Source organism: Leucoraja erinacea, chromosome 34 (assembly GCF_028641065.1).
Source record: "Leucoraja erinacea ecotype New England chromosome 34, Leri_hhj_1, whole genome shotgun sequence".
Lineage (NCBI taxonomy): Eukaryota > Metazoa > Chordata > Chondrichthyes > Rajiformes > Rajidae > Leucoraja > Leucoraja erinaceus.
Window position 1 is genome coordinate 13685140 of NC_073410.1, and position 19765 is coordinate 13704904.

The window sequence follows — 19765 nt, forward strand, 5'->3', positions numbered from 1 at the left end:
CCCTGCATTAACCCATCAGCTTTAGTTTAGAGATGGAGCTTGGAAACAGGCCCTTCGGCCCACCAAATCCGTGCCGACCAGCGATCCCAGTACCACAACACTATCCTACACACTAGGGCCAATTTACAATCTTTACCCAAGCCAATGAATCTGCAATGAAGCAAAGCAAGAATTTCATTGTCCTATCCGGGACACATGACAATAAACTCACTTGAACTTGAACTTGAAACCTATGCGTCTTTGGAATGTGGGAGGAAAACCGGAACACCCGGGGAAAACCCACGCAGGTCACGGGGAGAACGTACAAACTCGGTACACAGACAGCACCAGTAATCAGGATCGAACCAGGATCTCTGGCGCTGTAAGGCAGCAACTCTACAACTGTGCCAGGGTACTACCTGATAATCTTTCAAAATATTTTGATTGCATGTCTTGAATATACTCAGCAAAAGTGCGGCACGGTGGCGCAGCGGTAGAGGTAGAGGTAGAGAGTTTGTACTGTGCGTTCTCCCTGTGTGGGATTTCTCCGGTTGTTCCAGCTTACTCCCACTCTCCAAAGGCCTACAGGTTTGTAGGTGAATTGGTTTGGTATACATGTATGCATGTAAAATTGTCCCTAGTGTGTGTGTAGGGTAATGCTAATATGTGGATATCGCTGGTCGGTGCAGACTCAGTGGGCTGATGGACAGCAGATAGGTGCCAGTCCATCACGGACTCTCACCTCCCCACCATCGAAGGGATTTATCGGAGTCGCTGCCTCAAAAAGGCAGCCAACATCAACGGAGACCCAGACCACCCCGTCCTCACACTCATTTCACCACTGCCATCGGGAAGAAGGTACAGGAGCCTGAAAACTGTAATGTCCAGGTTCAATAACAGCTTCTTTCCTACAGCCATCAGGCTATTAAACATGACAACCTCATATAAGCTCTGAACTACAATGGACTATTATTATTATTGTTGCACTGTTTTGTTTGTTATTTGAGTATGTGTGTAAATATATATATATACACATGTATGTTGTGAGTATGTGCATATATATCCACACAGAACTTTTTTTTTCTCTTTCTCGTTTGTCATATCATACTATGTCAACATATTCTGTTGTGCTGCAGCAAGTAAGAATTTCATTGTTCTATCTGGGACATATGACAATAAAACACTCTTGACTCTTGAACACGAGATAGGGGTGGGGGGGAATTGGTGAATGGATGCATGTGTGGGCAGGGCAGTAGATAGAAACATAGAAACATAGAAAATAGGTGCAGGAGTAGGCCATTCGGCCCTTCGAGCCTGCACCACCATTCGATATGATCATGGCTGATCATCCAACTCAGTATTCCATACCTGCCTTCTCTCCATACCCCTTGATCCCTTTAGCCACAAGGGTCACATCTAACTCCCTCTTAAATATAGCCAATGAACTGGCCTCAACTACTTTCTGTGGCAATGAATTGCACAGATTCACCACTCTCTGTGTAAAAAATGATTTTCTCATCTCGGTCCTAAATTACTTCCCTCTTATCCTTAAACTGTGACGCCTAGATGGTGTTTAAGAGGGAACTGCAGATGCTGGAGAATCGAAGGTTACACAAAAAAGCTGGAGAAACTCAGCGGGTGCAGCAGCATCTATGGAGCGAAGGAAATAGGCAACGTTGTTTTGACCAACTTTTGTCCATTTCGGCCCGAAACGTTGCCTATTTCCTTCGCTCCATAGATGCTGCTGCACCCGCTGAGTTTCTCCAGCTTTTTTGTGTAACCCCTAGATGGTATTTGGCAAATGAAGAGATGAGTGTGTGAGCAGAGTAGGGAAGAATGGTGTGTGGACAGGAGGGTAGGGATTGTATGCCAGATGGGAGTAGGATCAGGTGTGCAGATGGGTAAATCAGCAGGAGAGCTGAGTGTGTGTGGGTGTGTGTGTGCGGAAGGTAGGTTATCGTGTGGGCAGGAGAGAAGGTGAGCATTTGACAGGTGGGCTTGTGGAGAGATGGGTGCATGAGGAGGTGGTTTATGGACATGGGTTTATGTTAGGAGACAGTGGGAGTACCTCAGTGTGTGAGCATTGAGCAGGAGTACATGTAGGGTGGTTGACGTTATGGTGGTAGATGTTAACCAAAGTTTCAGTGTTAAATTTGATTCACCAGTTCATCCGTTCGTACATGTTGATTCCTGGCATTTGTATCACATTTCATTCCTGGCTGGGTGGTCTGTGTAAAACCCGTTCATTGCCGCTCCATAGTATCAGTACAGCACGTCGCACTTTTCATGTTTTTTTTATTGATGGCATCTTTCATTAAAACAGACAAAACATAAACCGATATCATCTATGACGATCAAAGACTTTGCCAATGCTAAACATCCTATAAAACAAAGATACAGTAACTGAATTGTTTGGACATCCCGCGATTCATCTGGTTCACTGGTTGCAGCTTCCACAACCTCCCTGGGCCATGGGTTCAGCTGTGTCGACCCACTGCGGCCCTGGTTGTAACACCCCCGTGAAACACAGGAGGGAGGGTTAGCTGAGTGAGAGAGCAAGTGAGATGCACAGGGCCATAGTTTCCCACTCTCTCATCTCAAGGAGTCAATTTCCAGCTCTCTCTTTAAAACTGTGCAACATATTCAAAAAATTAATTCAAGTCTGCTGGAGTATTAATAGAAATGCCATCCAATGGTCTGTAACATCTGCAGACAGACTGGCAGCACCAAAGTTCCCTCCGTGTCACATTAACTGAGTTTTACTGTGCTCACAAAGAAGTCCTTTAGTTTTGACCACTTTGGCCGGTGTGGTTTAAGGGGTCTTGCTTAGGCGTTAAGCAAATCACACCGATTGCTAAAATCACAGCCATCATGTACGCTGCCTGACTGAAGAGGCAAACTGCGCATCAAAATTTTATTCCATATTGTACACGGAAATTCCTTGAGTCACAATCTGGCGGTTATGTAGGGAGCCTCCAGAATCCCACCCAAAAGTAGTTTGATTGTAAAGTGGGAAAGTTCATAGTTAACACTTAGGAGTAGAATTAGGCCATTTGACATATCGAGTCTGCTCCGCCATTCGATCAAGAGTTTGATGGGGGAGTTTGGTCGTAAGTGGGAGAGGTCCTTGTTAGCGACGTGCATTTATACTGCCTGCTGTTCTGGCCCTGTGGTGATCACTAATATACCAGGGGAAATAGTGTGTGTGCAGTACCGTGAGGTTTGAGGTACGACTCTATTGCTTTGTGCTATTTTTGCAAGGGACTTAAGCTCTCAGAGAATTGCAATTAAACTACAGAAACTCATGTCATGCAACACCGTTCCATCCTGTCTTTGTGTTGGATTTAAAGATAGATAGCACTGTGTATCCTGAAAGTCTCTCCAATCTCCATTCTCAGTCCTTTACAGTTTCATCTAAGCCGTGTGGAAATGGTTCCTACTTTAATTTGTCATGATAAGGACATCTTTACACAAGTGCCTGCCCCTTGGTAGAATCAAAACCCAGTTCACCAATATAACATGCATCGTTGCCTGTCTCTGCATCTGCTACAAAGGTGGCTGCTATCTCTCACAATGCAGGTGTATAATCCGAGCTTGTGCTCAGCTTGCTGAAAATACATCCTGTTTGAAAGGGAACAAAATATCCGTGGGATAGATTTTCGTTGAAGTTCTGGATCTATGCTACAAGGGGACTGAGACCTGCACACAGCTGGACTTTGGCAATGAGCCACCGTCAGTGATCACATACTGGATCGATTTGGCTTAATCTTCAGAAGGTTGTGGTCTTAACTCCACCCTGGGGACCCAAGCACCTTAAATTAGACTAATAACTCAGCACGGGATGTTGTCTTTTTGAAATAGTAATCAATAACCCATTAGACCTCACAAGTAAGTAGACATAAAAGATCAGCACTTCAGCTCCCCCTGGTGTCCTGACCTATATTTATCCCTCAACCAACATCACTGGGACTTGTGTCATTTTGGGACTTAACTGAGCAACACGTTAGCTGGTGTGCTTAAGAAGGAACTGCAGATGCTGGAAAATCGAAGGTACACAAAAATGCTGGAGAAACTCAGCGGGTGCAGCAGCATCTATGGAGCGAAGGAGATAGGCAACGTTTCGTCCCGAAACGTTGCCTATCTCCTTCGCTCCATAGATGCTGCTGCACCCGCTGAGTTTCTCCAGCATTTTTGTGTACGTTGTCTGATGTGTTCAGCATTAGGGCAACGAATATTCCTCAAATAAACACCTCTGTGGTTGTAAATACTTTGGGACATTATGACGTTTTCAACGTTAATATATTTAAAAAAAACTTTAATTCTACGAACACCAGGACGACTATTTATTCGATTGGAGACATAAATGAATAGTGGTGTTGAATGGTCTCTGAGATCACTGGGTACAGGATCTGTGTTGCCGGCCAGTCGGGGTAAAATAGGTGGAATGCAAGTGATCTGTAAGGCATTCCATGTGCAGAATGAAATGAATTTGGATTAATGACTACAAAATAGGAATCAATGATTAATTTATAATGAACATACAAATGTTACTTAATGCACAATATCAAGATTGAAAAACGGTCGGCCCATCCAGGCAACTCTCTGTGTGCTGGACCCAGAAGTGGATCTGCAATCACTCATCGCTCCCACTCTTTTAAACCTCTACTCCAACAGCAGCATTTCTCACTCTACTGCATTGAAGACTCTCAGACTATCTTTAATCAGACTTTATCTTGCACTGAACATTACTCCCTTTAACTGTGGATGGTTCGATTGTAATCAGAGTCTTCCCACTGTCTGGTTAGCACGCAACAAAACGCTTTTCCCTGCACCTCGGTACACGTGACAATAAACTAAACTAAACCAATATCAATACAAAATAACTATGCAGAGAGTGAAAATGTATTTGTTGTTCACCTTTAAGGAGGAATCAAAATTAAATGGTACCACAGCCAAATCAAGTTCCCTGCTTGTTGGATTGATATCTGACTGTGAAAGATCCCCTTAATTAAGTTGGCCTTCACCTCCACTGCACCGCCTTCAGGAGATGTTGGTAATTATAGTCTCGTAAAAAGATCTGTATATACCATTTAAGAACCTTAAGTGATTACTGAGATCTTCCCCTTGAGATTCACTCAGCTATTCCTTACACACAAACTCCCATTTACTCCCTTTTATGCCAGATTTAAACTCATCCTCCAGCTGTGTTGCCATTACTCTGTTCTATTTTTGCTTGAAGTCAGTTTTCTCTCTCTGTTTCCCGTTGTCTAGATGTCTGTTTACACCATGTTATCCTGCTGCACCTTGACTGAGGTGCCTTTAGAAAGTAACAATGCGGTCAAGACTGTTTAAAAATTGAATAGTTTGCTTGAAAGGAACCATATCAATAAGGGAGGCACGGTGGCACAGCGGTAGAGTTACTGCCTTACAGTGCCAGAGACCCAGGTTTGATCCTGACTATGGGCGCTGCCTGTATGTAGTTTGTACATTTTCCACTTGTCCACATGGGTTTTCCCCGGGTGCTCCGCTTTCCTCCCACACTCCAAAGACATGTAGGTTTGTAGGTGAATTGGCTTCAGTAAAATTGTAAATGTCCCTAGTGTGTGGGATAGTGATAATGTACGGGGTCGGCGTGGATTCAGTGGCCTGTTTCCACACTGTATCTCTAAACTCTAAACTTTTTATGGATCATAGTTAATGTTTTCAGCTATAACTATTAAACTGTCTGAATGCCTTATTAGCCCATAGAAGGGATTACAAATTAAATGGGCTTTGTTATTGGGCATTCCTAGCTTTTACTTGAAAGTCATCTCTGTAATAGTGTACTTTATACTTTTTTGTACTATCTAGGGTAGTCAGGTCAACTTTGCTGGTCAGAAGGCTTATTAATTTATCTAATTTCATTTCTACTCTTCCTGGTTTATAAATACTCACGGTCTAATTTCCATTTATGTTTTGCCTAGAGTCAAGTCCAAAGGATTAGATAACTTGGGCAATCTTAAGTATAAAGGCCCGTTTACGACAACATAATGATCTGCAATGTCTATCGTTTACAAAGTTCCCCTTCTTATTGTGCCTTTCATTTACAATATTCCCTCCTGTAATTCCCCAACCTAATGGCCCTTGTACACTATGAACCTCTAGTATCTGGTCTTGTAAGATTTCTCAGAACTGATTGATATATTTAACTTTACCCCAAGCATGAAAGTAAAACCATGAAGCTTGTTTATAGATTTCATCTGGTTTAGTTCGTGGAGCACCTCATTGAAACTTACCAAATGGTGAAAGGCCTGGATAGAGTGGATGTTTCCATTAGTGGGAGAGTCTCGGACCAGAGGTTATAGCCTCAGAATTAACGGACGTTCCTTTAGGAAGGAGATGAAGAGGGAATGGGGAATTAATCTGTGGAATTCATTGATGCAGAAGCCTATGGAGGCCAAGTCAATGGATATTTTTAAGGCAGAGATAGATAGATCCTTGATTAGTCCGTGAGTCAGGGGTTATGGGGAGAAGGCAGGAGATTGGGGTTGAGAGGGGGAGATGGATCAGCCATGATTGAATGGCGGAGTGGACTTGATGGAACGAGTGGCCTAATTCTGCTCCTTATGACCTTATGACCCTTGTCCGTGAATGTTTGATGGTTACTGTAAATCCTGGTGTCTTTCAGGAAGTCCGTGCGTCTTCCTGTGTGCAGCTCCTGCACACTGATTGATTTTAGAGTGGTCCATATTCTAGACTAGCATGCCATTCTCTAATGATGCCAATGGAATGGATATTCAGGTCTAAGGAGATCGTAACCATAAGCTGACTAGCTCTCTGTGCCATGCCAGTTTCCGATTACTTAAATCTTGGTTAACTGAACCCAGATTGCTAAACTGTCAGGTACATGTATTGAGTCATTGAAGTCTCCTCCCAAGTCCTGGGCTAAGCATTCAGTCTCAGATGAAATTAATAGTCTTTTCCCAGACACAAGAGATGCATAATTGAAGATTTTATGCCTGACCTCAGTGTCCCTCAGAAATTCTTATTCATCACAGTCAACATTGTCTCCAAGATTACAATGATCTTCCTCAAGAAATTTCCCATTAGAATTCCTTAATTTCTCTATTTGATCCCTGTTTTTTCCAAGTCTTGGTAATCACCGATGGCCCAGCTGTTCTTTCATTTACAGAGTGTCTCTGAACAACAAGATTTGTGGATTTCCCAGTGAAGTCACTCTGCAGCCAAATTCTGACTGAATCTCTCTCTTTGATATTTGCTTATGCCATAACAACTGTTGCCATTAACTACAATCTCCAAAAACATACCTCTGACCTATATTTAATCTTCGTCATCTGCTCCTTCATTTCCCTATCTTTTTATCTAATTATCTCCTAAATCAGCCGTGAACCATCCTTTTTTCCAACCTTTGTTCTTTTATCTTTTTTGTACTTAAATGTCATCTTATTTTGTGAGCATCTAATCATTCTCATTGTTGTCGGCAGTCAAAAACCCAATTTTCCTTCAAATTATTTTCAACATTTTAATATTTCTACTTCAGAAAAAAATAATGACTGAAATGTTAATTATTTGTGCTGTTACATGATTGAATTCTGCTTTGTGGTTTTCTAATCTTGTTTTCGATGTTCAATGTTATCTCAATACTAAGGATGGATTAGTCAGAAGCTGCCTTTTGTAAACTACCCAATTCAAGGCTTCAATAAATGACTGGCCTCCTGAGAATGGACTATTTCCTCACCAAAGCCTTAGCTTTGCCTAAACTGTGAGCTTCAAATTTGATTTTAGGAATAAATGTTCAATCCCCAATTTGAACCAAAGCTTTAATTGATTTATTAAAGATACAGCATGAAACAGGCCCTTTGGCCCATCATCGATCACCCATTTACCCTAATTCTGAGATCCCACTTTTGCAATCACTCCCAATACACTACAAGCAATTTTACAGAGGCCAATATATTTTGCTTGGGCAGTGGTATGAATATTGATTTATCTAAGTTCAAGTAACCCCGGCATTCCCTCTCTCTCCATCCCTTCCCCAACCAAGTCGTACCAACTTCTCGTTTTCACCCAACACACAGCTAACAATGGCCTGCTTCTTTTACCATCATTACTTTTTTTGCTTATCTTTCATTCATTGTGCTTTATCTCTCTACATCATTCTCTCCTTTCCCTTATCCCTAACTAGTCTGAAGAAGGGTCTTGACCCAAAACGTCACCCATTCCAGAGACACTGCCTGCCTGTCCCGCTGAGTTTTTGTGTCTATCTTCGGTTTAAACCAGCATCTGCAGTTCCTTCCTACACACTTACCAACAAGCCCGATGTGTAGGAAGGAAATGCAGACTTTGGTCTATACAGAAGATAGATTGGAAGGAGTGCTGGATGATGCTGGAGTAACCCAGAGGGCCAGGCAACATCAGTGGCGATAAGGAATTGGTGACGTTTCAGGTTGGAATCCTTCCTCTGACCCGAAACATCATCTATTCCTTTTCTCCAGAGATGCTGCCTGACCCGCTGAGTTACTCCAGCATTTTGTGTCTATCTTACCTACAAACCCACTTCATATTTGCAAATATTAAGTCTTAATATAATGCAATTGGAAAGTTATTATAAAAGTGTTCCCTTCTGGCAATTTTAAGTTTAATTCATACTACCACACTTTAGTACAGATACCAAGGCCTTAATATGAGCACAGAACAGATTTATTAGAGATGACCATTTGCTCTTAGCTCTTAGGTCTGACGGAAGCAAGGATATGGGGAGAAAGCAGGAACGGGGTACTGATTTTGGATGATCAGCTATTGAATGGCGGTGCTGGCTCGAAGGGATGAATGGCCTACTCCTGTTTCTATTTTCTACGTTTAAGAGGGATTTCAATGATGTGGAGTGGCTGACAAAGCTGATTAGGATAGATTTGACAGGTTTAATTTAGTTTAGAGATACAGCGTGGAAACAGGTCCTTTGTTTCCAGTGACAGAGTTGTGAATCTGTGGAATTCTCTGCCACAGAGGGTAGTTGAGGCCAGTTCATTGGCTATATTTAAGAGGGAGTTAGATGTGGCCCTTGTGGCTAAAGGGATCAGGAGGTATGGAGAGAAGGCAGGTACAGGATACTGAGTTGGAGGATCAGCCATTGAATGGCGGTGCAGGCTCAAAGGTCCGAATGGCATACTCCTGCACCTATTTTCTATGTTTCTATAGGTCAACAACCAAATTTTAAGATCCTGAGGTGACCTGAGGAAATATTATTTTACGCAGTGAATGCTGCGTCTTAAATGCTGGTGACAATGGATTCATTAGTAATCTTCAATGAAGTGTTAGATAAACATATGATTAAAAAAAAAACTAAAATTATGACTGTGGGAAAGGACGTTGATGTGGGAGTGAATGGGAATCTCTACCAAAGTTCCAGTGATGTTTAGAGTGAATTGCCCCTTCGTAGATGTATAACGCCATCATTCTATGGGATTGTTAGTTTTCTCCTCCCCCCATCCCAGATGTCCGTTTTGTTTCAAGATTTACTATTAATCATTTAGATCTCCAGCCCCATAGCCGAAGCATCCAAGTCGCGGGGGCTGGTCTCCTGAGCTAATTCCGCTACCACCATCGTCCATGGCCACAAGTGATGGCTTCCACTGGCTGTCGCCGGACGCTTGCGTCCTCCTCGGGACGAACGATGACGGCGAGGCCAACATTTGTGACAAGGTGGACACGAGAAGAAGAGGGTTTAGATTTCCGCTTCTGCCACAGTCACGTGTTACACAGCAACTAACCGTCTCACATCACCACATCTTTGCAAGGATCAGTCATTCGTCCAAGATTACTATCCTAAAGACAAACTTGTAAAGCACGATACCTAGAAACATCGCATCCAAGGCACCCCTTGGTCCCTGCCACAATAACCTTACGGCAGCATCACTTGCCATTTTCATCCACCTGTACAACAGGCTCACACACGTACTCCCCCCCCTCCCCCACCACCCCCCTCCCTTTCCTACACCCATCTCAGCACCTCAACCTATACTTTCTGAAAGCTGCACAACTTCTGTATCAGCCACTCTCATAAATATCTCGAAAGGAAAACTATTTATTAAAAAAAACTCTCGCTAAATTATTATCCTGAATTCAGGAATGTGTGTTTCTGGCGGGGATGTGGGGGAGGGGGCTGGAGAGCAGTAAATGCATTTACGTTTTGTGACTGCAGCTTCTATACATTGTCCCCAATAAAAATGTGATTTACTCCCCGACAGTGGAGCCAGCGATTAGTCTATTACTGCGGTGGGTCGCACGCAACAGGTGGGATGCCTCAGTGTGGACAGCATCTTCCTAAAACCTGGCAAATGTCTCTTCTCCTTTGGCGGATGTTCCAGCACGCATGTGGCATCCAGCTGGGGATCCGAATGCCTCGCCGTCTTCTCAGCTGTGGTTACTCTGTCCTTTTCATGTTGCTCGATCTGAATCTCCAGATGTTTCTGTATGGCCAGCCCCAGGACCTCAGGGTCGACAGAGGCCCCGTAGACTTCCCACGTCATCCCTTCGTCGTCCCATTTCACTTCGCAGACCGGGGACTTCTGAATCTCCTCAAAGTTAACTTCTGGGAAGGAGTGAGCCAAGCAGCAATCAGCTGGAAACATTGGGCTGGTGCCCACCGACTTGTAGTCAGCTGTGAATGACGTCTGCACCTCTGCGTCTCTCTTCTTTAGTCGATAGTGAAAGCCAAGGCTCAGATCCCTTACAGACGTCATGGTGCACATGTCTCGTGTTCTCACATCCAGGTTAGTATGTGGACTATTTTGCTGACAAATATGAGAAGCATCAACCAGACCCGCTTTCATTGCATCTGGAGTATTCGGAGGGATTCCGCCAGTCGCAGTGGGGACCACATTACTTCCCGGGGTCCCGTGGCATTTCCGAAGATGCCTTGTGTCCAAACCGGATTCACTCACTGAAGACACCAGGCGTGGGAATGGCAGAATGCCAGAAACTGGGAGCGAATGGCAAAACGCATTGCTGTCTCCCCTCCCAGACTCACTGACAGAACTGACCAGCCGTGGCATGAGATGAATGGCTGGGATTGGCAGAGGATGGCACAAAGCTGGCACCGTTTCTTCTGTGTTCAGGCCGGGTATCGCACGGCTATGATGTCCAGTGCAATTGTGATTGCTCATTGAACCATCTCCTGCCTTAGATGCCGCTCCACCCCGATCCCTGGTGACGGTCCCATCTCTTTGCATACAATTATCTGGACATTGCCTACCAGACTCTTGGACGATCACGATACCTGGGTAACTGTGGGAACTCTCTGCAAACATGAAGTGGCACTGATGCATGGGAGTGCAGACTTTATTGACTGTGTTCTTCACTAGATGTTCGGGAGTGATTGGAGAACCTCCCATGACTTCATGATGTTCATTGTCAGTCTCACCCCTTGGGATATTTATCACTATCCTTTGATCAGAATCTTTAGTTGTCATTTCACCGTGAGGAGTTGCACCAGTAACTCGATGTTTTGTCGTGGTCTGACCATTGTCCTGGCAACAGTTGTCCCTGTAACCACACATGATGTCTGAGCAACTCCTGTACACCAACTTGGTTTGCAGCACCCCCAAATGTGCGTCTTTGTACAACAGCGTCTCTGCGTCCTTTCTGATGTCTGAGCTGCTGTTCGTGTGACTGTTGCCGTGGAGTTGTGTATTCTCCTGAAGCTTTGCCCGTCCCGAGACCCGGTTGGGATCTGGAATAGATGCCATCTGGAAGCAACCGCACAAGGGGACAATGGTGAAGTTCTTCTGTGGCATGAAACACGCCGACTGACACTGGTACCCCGCGCCTGTTTCAGCTGCGTTGATCGGAGAGGCAACGCAGCCGATAGTTTTCCTCAGATGTGGATTAGTCATTTGCCTTTCTTCCTTCAGAGGATATAGGGTGTCAGAGGAGCTTTTTGAAAGCAGGAAGCATTCTGGTTCCAAAGTATTACGGTGCACTATGTCCTGCTTTACCTGGAAGGCGTTGTCAGATAACCTTCGATTGTACGTGGCCATGGTGAATGGGCGCTCTGTGGTGAAGAGAATCAACAAAAAGACACACAGTCAATTATGTGTAAGCATTATGAACAGTGTAACAATTATGTGTAAGCAGTCTGATGAAGCGTCTCGACCCAAAACATCACCTATTCCTTCTTTCCAGAGACACAGCCTGAACGCTGTTACCCAAGCATTTTGTGTCTTTCTCTCATGTGTAAGCATTGTTATTCCACTTTACCGATACAACGTGGAAACAGGCCCTTCGGCCCACCGAGTCCGTGCTGACCAGTGATCATCCTGCACACTAACCTACACACACCAGGGACAGTTTTACAACTTACCAAAGCCAATTAACCTCCAAATATATACGTCTTTGGAGTGTAGGAGGAAACCGGAGCAGCCGGAGAAAACCCATGAGTTACAGGGAGAACGTACAACCTCCATACAGACAGCACCCGTAGTCAGGATTGAACCCAGCTCTTGTGGTTAATTGTATATATTATCCCTTGGTTTGACCGCCCAAAGTGCAGCACCTCACACTTGCCCACATTAAGGGCCTGTCCCACGATATGCGTTTACCCAAGAGCTCTCCTGAGTTAAAAACAAATCAAGCTCGTGGTACTTCATCACGAGTATTTTTTAACTCTTGGAGATTTTTCACTCTGTTGAAAAAACTCCATGAGTTTGACGATCTTACCGCGTTTCCCAAATACCTGCCGTTAGCGTTACGAGCCGCTACCAGACGTCCCCGAGCTCCGACATACCTGCTACGTACATTCTACGTACTTAACACGAGTTTGATTTTTATTTTTAAACTCGGGAGAGCTCTTGGGTAAACTCGCATCGTGGGACAGGCCCTTTAATATTTCTCAGCCCATATCTGTAGCTGATCTTTATTGCAACTAGACTTTGACAGCCTTCTTCACAGTCTATGCCCTCAGCATTCAAGGTGTCATCTGCAAATGTACTAATCAACACATCTATGTTTATATCCTAGTCATTTATACATGTCACAAACAACAGAAGTCCCAGCTGAGATCCCTGCCGAACGCCACTGGCCGCAGAACCTCCAGCCTGAATATTGTCCTTCTACCATGAACCTCAGTCTTCAATCAGTAAGCCAGTTCTGATTGCAATTGCCAAAATTACTGTTAATCCCGTGCATCTTAATCTTTTGGATCAGCCTACCATAAGGGATTTTATCAAATGCCTTACTACAATTAACGTAGACAACATCCACCTCATCAAAATAAAAGGAATCAAAATGTCCTAAGTGATAGAAGCAGAATTAGGCCATTCGGCCCACCAAGTTTGTTCCTCCATTCAATCATGAATGTTGATAAAAACAACAAAGGTTGTCAATTATTGCGTTACATAAAATCACAAATCGCACAGTTTCTGGGAATGCAAACTCTCCATATCGAGGGGCTGTACTAGAACTACCTTGTATGTGCTCCTCACAATGTTGCATACCTCAAGCAAGTCCCTCTTTGGCCTCACATCCAAGGGGGAAAAATCTCAGCCTATCCAGTCTTTTCTCATAAGTAAAATGTTTCAACCTTAGAAACATGCTGCTGACCTTTCACTGCATCCTCTCTAATGCCATCACACCTCCTTACAGTATGGTGGCTAGAACACACAGCAGCCTGAGCCAATGTTATAAATCTGTACCATAACCTCCCTGCTCTTACATTCTATGCCCTGGTTAATGAAGGCAGGTACCCACATGTCTGCTTTAATGTTCCGTCACCTTTAGCGATCCTTGTACACCAAGGTCCCTCTCTTCCTCAATATTCCCTGCAGCTCCACCATTCATTGTGTCTGTCCTGCAGTGGGCACTTGCATGAACCAGACTTGCATCTGCCATTGCTCTGCCCATCTTACCAGCTGGTGTTACCATCTTCCTACAAGCTAACTCCGCAGTGTCGGATTGACGACATGTCGCTGTGCCTGTACTTTGAGGACCTGCTGAGGTTCTCTAGCTTTTTGTCTCTGTCTCGTGGAACTTAGATTCAGAGTTGATGAGCTGGAGTTCAAGATCAGGATACTGCAAGAAATTTTGTTCCCTTCGAAGAAATACTGGAACATTATTGAGTCAAGTGCTATGGGATCTGTGACTGAGTAAGGCACACTCCATTACAGAAGGCTCAAACCTTTCACTTGCCCAGCAGTGTGGAGATTCCTCCAGTCCATAGTGGGGGAACAGACTGAACATGGCATCATGCTCTACGTCAGTGCAATATTCCCAGGGACACATTTGGAGACAGACATCAAGTGCTGCTGAAGATCATTGACTCGGTTGAAGACGCTCTTTGGTCTGCCCAAAACTCATTGACCTCCCAGCCGACTGGCCCGCTCCAGACAGCAGGGGTACGTGCTGAGGAACGCACTGAAGCTCGGTGCAGCCAACACCAAGACCCTGTCAGGGACGACCACAGTCTAGGGTCCACCCACTGCGGGATATTGAGGGGCCGAGTCCGGTGGGGACACCCCTCAAGCAAGAGAAGTGGCAAGGTGCTTGGTTTCAGAGTAATTGTGAACACTAACACATATGACACTAATGAATGTACATACACTGAGAACGTCTGAGGAGTTTTGTACTGTTCCTGTTTTGGAGATGTTCTGTATACATCTTTTATTCTGAATAAAGTTTATTTTTTGCGAATAGTAAATAAAGGTGCATCTTCTGGTATGCGAGTGCTTCCCCTTGCAGCACAGGTGCACTTGTGTCAGTGTGATCAGGTGCATGTGCATGTTGAAGGCAGTGGTATATATCAGTATTGTGTCGGTGTCAGTGCCCCTCAATGTCCTGCAGGGGGTGGAAGAGTGCAACCTTCACGTGGTCCACCCTGTTTCGACTAATGCAATCGACCCGATGTGCACAAACAAATAGATTGAATAGAACAAATTGAGCTACAACTTTAGGCTGTGCACGTCATTCGCAAGAAGAAGACGAATGTCTTGCAGCAGGAGGGCCCTAGACGGAGGTCCTCACCCACAGAGCTTTGGTGTTGGCTGCACTGAGGTTCAGCTAGTCCCACAACACGTACTCCTGCAGTGTTATATGTCAGTGCAATGTGAGTGTCAGTGTTGGTCTGGTGTTTCAGGATAGTATGTGCATGTCATGTCGTGTAGGTACAGATAATGTGTGTGATTAATAAGTGTCCTGGGATGTCAGGACTTTCATATGAAGAAAGACTGGATAGACTCGGCTTGTACTTAGGTTTGTATTCGCTAGAATTTAGAAGATTGAGGGGGGATCTTATAGAAACTTACAAAATTCTTAAGGGGTTGGACAGGCTGGATGCAGGAAGATTGTTCCCGATGTTGGGGAAGTCCAGAACAAGGGGTCACAGTTTAAGGATAAGGGGGAAATCTTTTAGGACCGAGATGAGGAAAACATTTTTCACACAGAGAGTGGTGAATCTGTGGAATTCTCTGCCACAGAAGGTAGTTGAGGCCAGTTCATTGGCTATATTTAAGAGGGAGTTAGATGTGGCCCTTGTGGTTAGAGGGATCAGGGGGTATGGAGTGAAGGCAGGTACAGGATACCGAGTTGGATGATCAGCCATGATCATATTGAATGGTGGTGGAGGCTCGAAGGGCCGAATGGCCTACTCCTGCACCTATTTTCTATGTTTCTATGTGTGATGGAGGGCCAACATGATGTCCATCTAATGTGTCAGCACACATATGAAACTCGCATGTCAGGTAGATGTGTAGTCAGTCCGGTGCCGTGCATTGTGCAGGGAGGAATAACATTTTAGTCTAGTTCAGAGATACAGCATGGAAACAGGCCCACAGTCCGCACCGACCAGCGATCCCCGCACATTTACACTATCCTACACGCACTAGGACAATTTACAATTATACCAAGACAATTAGCCGCAAACCTGTATGTCTTTGGAGTGTGGGAGGAAACTGAAGATCTCGGAGAAAACCCATGGAGGTGATGGGGAGAACGTACAATCTCTGTACAGTCAGCACCTGTAGTCAGGATAGAACTGGGTCTACAACTGTATAGCAGTAGCTCTACCACTGCACCACCTTGCCACCACTGCTGGTTTATGCTGAAGTTAGACACAAAGTACTGGAGTAACTCAGCGGGTCAGGCAGTCTGAACAAGGCTCCTGACCCAAACATCACCCATCCTTTTTCTCCAGAGATGCTGCCCGACTGGTTGAGTTACTCCAGCACTTTGTGTCTATCTCTCGCGGCTCTGCATCTTGTTTTGGGACTAAGGTGGAGACACCTGTTGGACAAGTGGGAACAAATGCAACCAAAGAATTTTTAAAGCAGAAATCGACAGATACTTGATTGGTAAGGGTTGTCAAAGGTTACGGGGAAGATGACAGAAGAATGGGGTTGAGAGGGAAAGATAGATCAGCCATGATTGAATGGCAGTGTAGACGATGGGCTGAATGGCCTAATTCTGCTCCTATCACTTATGAAAGGGCGCCAGATGGCACGGAAAATGACGTGGGCAGAACTTGTCCTCGGAGGCAATGAAATGAAGTGAGAGGGGCAAAGTTTAAAGGACCTGTGTGGGGCAGGTTTTTATACACAGAGGGTGGTGAGTGTCTAGAACCCGCTGCCAGGGTTTGTGGTTGCATTAGTGCCATTTAAAAGGCTTTTGGACAGGACTATGGGTATGCAGGGAATGGAGGGATATGTGTAGGAAGGAACTGCAGATGCTGGTTTACATAGAGATAGTCACAAAACCCTGGAGTAACTCGGCGGGCCAGGTAGCATCTCTGGAGAGAAGGTGAACAAAGAATGAGTGATGTTTCGGGTGGAGAAAGGTCTCGATCTAAAACGTCACCCATTCCATCCCTTCAGCGATGCTGCCTGACCCGCTAAGTTACGCCAGCATTTTGAGGCAAGTCGGGAGCTCCAACGCCGTAGAAGGTTCGACCAGGCCTGACGCGAAGTTTGATCGCCCGGTGTGGGGAGCTGACAACCCTCCCGATGCGGGAGCTGAACGCCTCGACGCGGTGGGCCCAAACGAGGTGGGCTACGGGTGTCAAGATCATCCCGTTAACAGGGGCTTGAGGCCCCCGACCAAGGAAGAACACAAGGGAAGGACTTGAACTTTATTTCACCTTCCATCACAGTGAGGAATGTGTAGGAGTCACTGTGGTGGATGTTCATGTTAAAATGTGTTTTTGAGTGATCTGTTGCTTTTAATTGTATGACTGACCTGGCCAGTGAAATTCCTCGTATGTTGCAAAACATACGTGGCCAATAAAATCTGATTCTGATGCTCTGCACAGACACTGTGGGCCAAAGGGCCTGGTCTGGTGCTGTACTGTTCTAGTTCAAGTGAGTTTATTGTCATGTGTCCCTGATAGGACAATGAAATACTTGCTTTGCTTCAGCACAACAGAACATAGTAGGCATTGACTACAAAACAGATCAATGTGTCCATAATATACCATTATATAAATATATACACACATGAATAAATAAACTGATAAAGTGCAAATAACAGATAATGGGTTATTAATGATCAGAGTTTTGTCCGAGCCAGGTTTAATAGCCTGATGGCTGTGGGGAAGTAGCTATTCCTGAACCTGGTCGTTGCAGTCTTCACGCTCCTGTACCTTCTACCTGAAGGTAGCAGGGAGATGGGTGTGTGGCCAGGGTGGTGTGGGTCTTTCATGATACTGCCAGCCTTTTTGAGGAGAAAATTGAATGAAATGGAGACAAGACGGGATTGTGATCAGTGTGGAAAGTGCTCGCGTGGAACGATGGAGATGGAGGCGGAACTGTGGCGGGCGTGGAGAGCAGGAGAGCCCGGGGGGCAGTGGGAGGGAGGCGGCCGGGGCCGGTGGGGCAGTGAGAGGGTGGCGGCCGGGGGGCAGTGGGTGCGGGGGCCGGGGCAGTGAGAGGGCAGCAGCCGCAGCAACAGGCTCCACTATCCCCGGGTCCCCGCTACACACAGCCTCCGTGCCCACGTTAAAGCCCGTTCAATTCAAGGCACTGGTGCGTGACCAAGATCAAAGCAAAGGCACCGCTGGGATGTGTCTGCAAAAGCAACAGGCCCTTTACCTCCTGCTTAACACACACGGGCACGGAACACCCCTCGCCGACACACACAACATAACACAGCCAACTGCAAATCTCCCCTCGAACTACACCCCTTCCCATCACACCCACAGTATTTCACCCCCCACACTAACCCACCCCACAACCCAGGTCAGACCCACACTCACTGCCGTTCGCTGGAGAAGGCGAGGCAGGGAATGGCACAGACAGACAGACGGCTGCTACCTCGGTGCTCAGCGCCACCACCCACCCACCCACACATACACACATGGACACACACACATGGACACACGACAACCCCCAGCACCTTTCTCGTCCCCCTCGGTCCGTTACACCACCAGCACCAGCGGTCGCCGTCCACGGAGATGACGGTGAATTGTTGCTCGGGTGTGTGGATGTGTGCAGACAGACAGACAGACAGACAGACAGACAGCCGGCCAGGCTGAGTCACACACCTCGCTCGCTCACGCAAAGTAGTCAACAGAAAATCTATGTTTCATCCGATTAAAGGAGACGGTGCCGCGCTGCCCACTGCCCCGACCCGCCGTCTCCCCGCTTCAAAGACACTCCCCAAAGACCAGCCCTCGCCTCGCTGTCAGCACACACCTCCTCTGTGTCCGTCTCTCACTCCTTGTCACTTCCAATCAATGTGTGTGCTTCAGACCTTTGGCCAGTCTCCAGGTTCATCTCCGTCTGATGTTGCAGCTCCCTCTGTTCAACTCGGGTTTACTCCATAGACCTTTCTTATTCTCTAGTCATGTCTGACCCACCCTGAATACTATACAGGACGGCATAAACTTCAGCCTGAAGAAGGGTCTCGACCCGAAACGTCCCCCATTCTTGCTATTGAGGGAGTGCAGCGTAGGTTTACAAGGTTAATTCCCGGGATGGCGGGACTGTCATGTGCTGAGAGAATGGAGCAGCTGGGCTTGTACACTCTGGAGTTTAGAAGGATGAAAGGGTATCTCATTGAGACATATAATATTGTTAAGGGCTTGGACACGCTAGAGGCAGGAAACATGCTCCCGATGTTGGGGGCGTCCAGAACCAGGGGCCACAGTTTAAGAATAAGGAGCAAGCCATTTAGAACGTAGACGAGGAAACACTTTTTCTCACAGAGTGTGGTGAGTCTGTGGAATTCTCTGCCTCAGAGGGCGGTGGAGGCAGGTTCTCTGGATGCTTTCAACAGAGAGCTGGATAGGGCTCTTAAAAATAGCAGTCAGGGGATATGGGGAGAAGGCAAGGATGGGGTACTGATTGGGGATGATCAGCCATGGTCACATTGAATGGCGGTGCTGGCCCAAAGGGCCGAATGGCCTACTCCTGCACCTATGGTCTATTCCTTCTCTCCAGAGATGCTGCCTGTCCCGCTGAAGTACTCCAGCAGTTTGTGTCCATCTATGGCACAGACATAGTCTTACAGACCACTCGCCCAACTCGTACATGCTGACCAAGATGCTCCATTTAAACTAGTTCCACTTGCCCACATTTGGTCCATCTTCCTCTAAATCTTTCGTATCCTTGTACCTGTCCAAATGTTGTTTAGATTGTTATTGTACCTGCCTCAACTACTTCCTATTCACTGAGTTTTCCCCTATTATTTCTTTCCATTTGCCAAATGAAAAAAAAAACACAAGACATTGGCATTTGGAGAGGTATGGTGGCGCAGCAGTAGAGCTGCTGTCTCATTGCGCCAGAGACTCGGGTTCGATCCCGAC

At 45.9% G+C, this 19765-nt stretch overlaps 1 protein-coding gene across 1 annotated transcript; it reads right to left on the reverse strand.

The window, feature by feature from the left end:
• Positions 1-10026: 10026 nt before the first annotated feature.
• Positions 10027-19258, reverse strand: si:dkey-191g9.7 (GRIN2-like protein). The gene is made up of 2 exons (XM_055661893.1): positions 18503-19258; positions 10027-12031 (listed from the first exon to the last, which is right to left on the reverse strand). Exon 2 carries the CDS (start codon positions 12015-12017, stop codon positions 10239-10241), a length of 1779 nt encoding a protein of 592 aa, XP_055517868.1. The 5' UTR covers positions 12018-12031; positions 18503-19258; the 3' UTR covers positions 10027-10238.
• Positions 19259-19765: the final 507 nt, after the last annotated feature.

What these genes read in the sequence shown, in the direction of transcription:
- si:dkey-191g9.7 (XM_055661893.1), bottom strand. Translation starts at nt 12,017, where the DNA reads ATGGCCACGTACAATCGAAGGTTATCTGACAACGCCTTCCAGGTAAAG.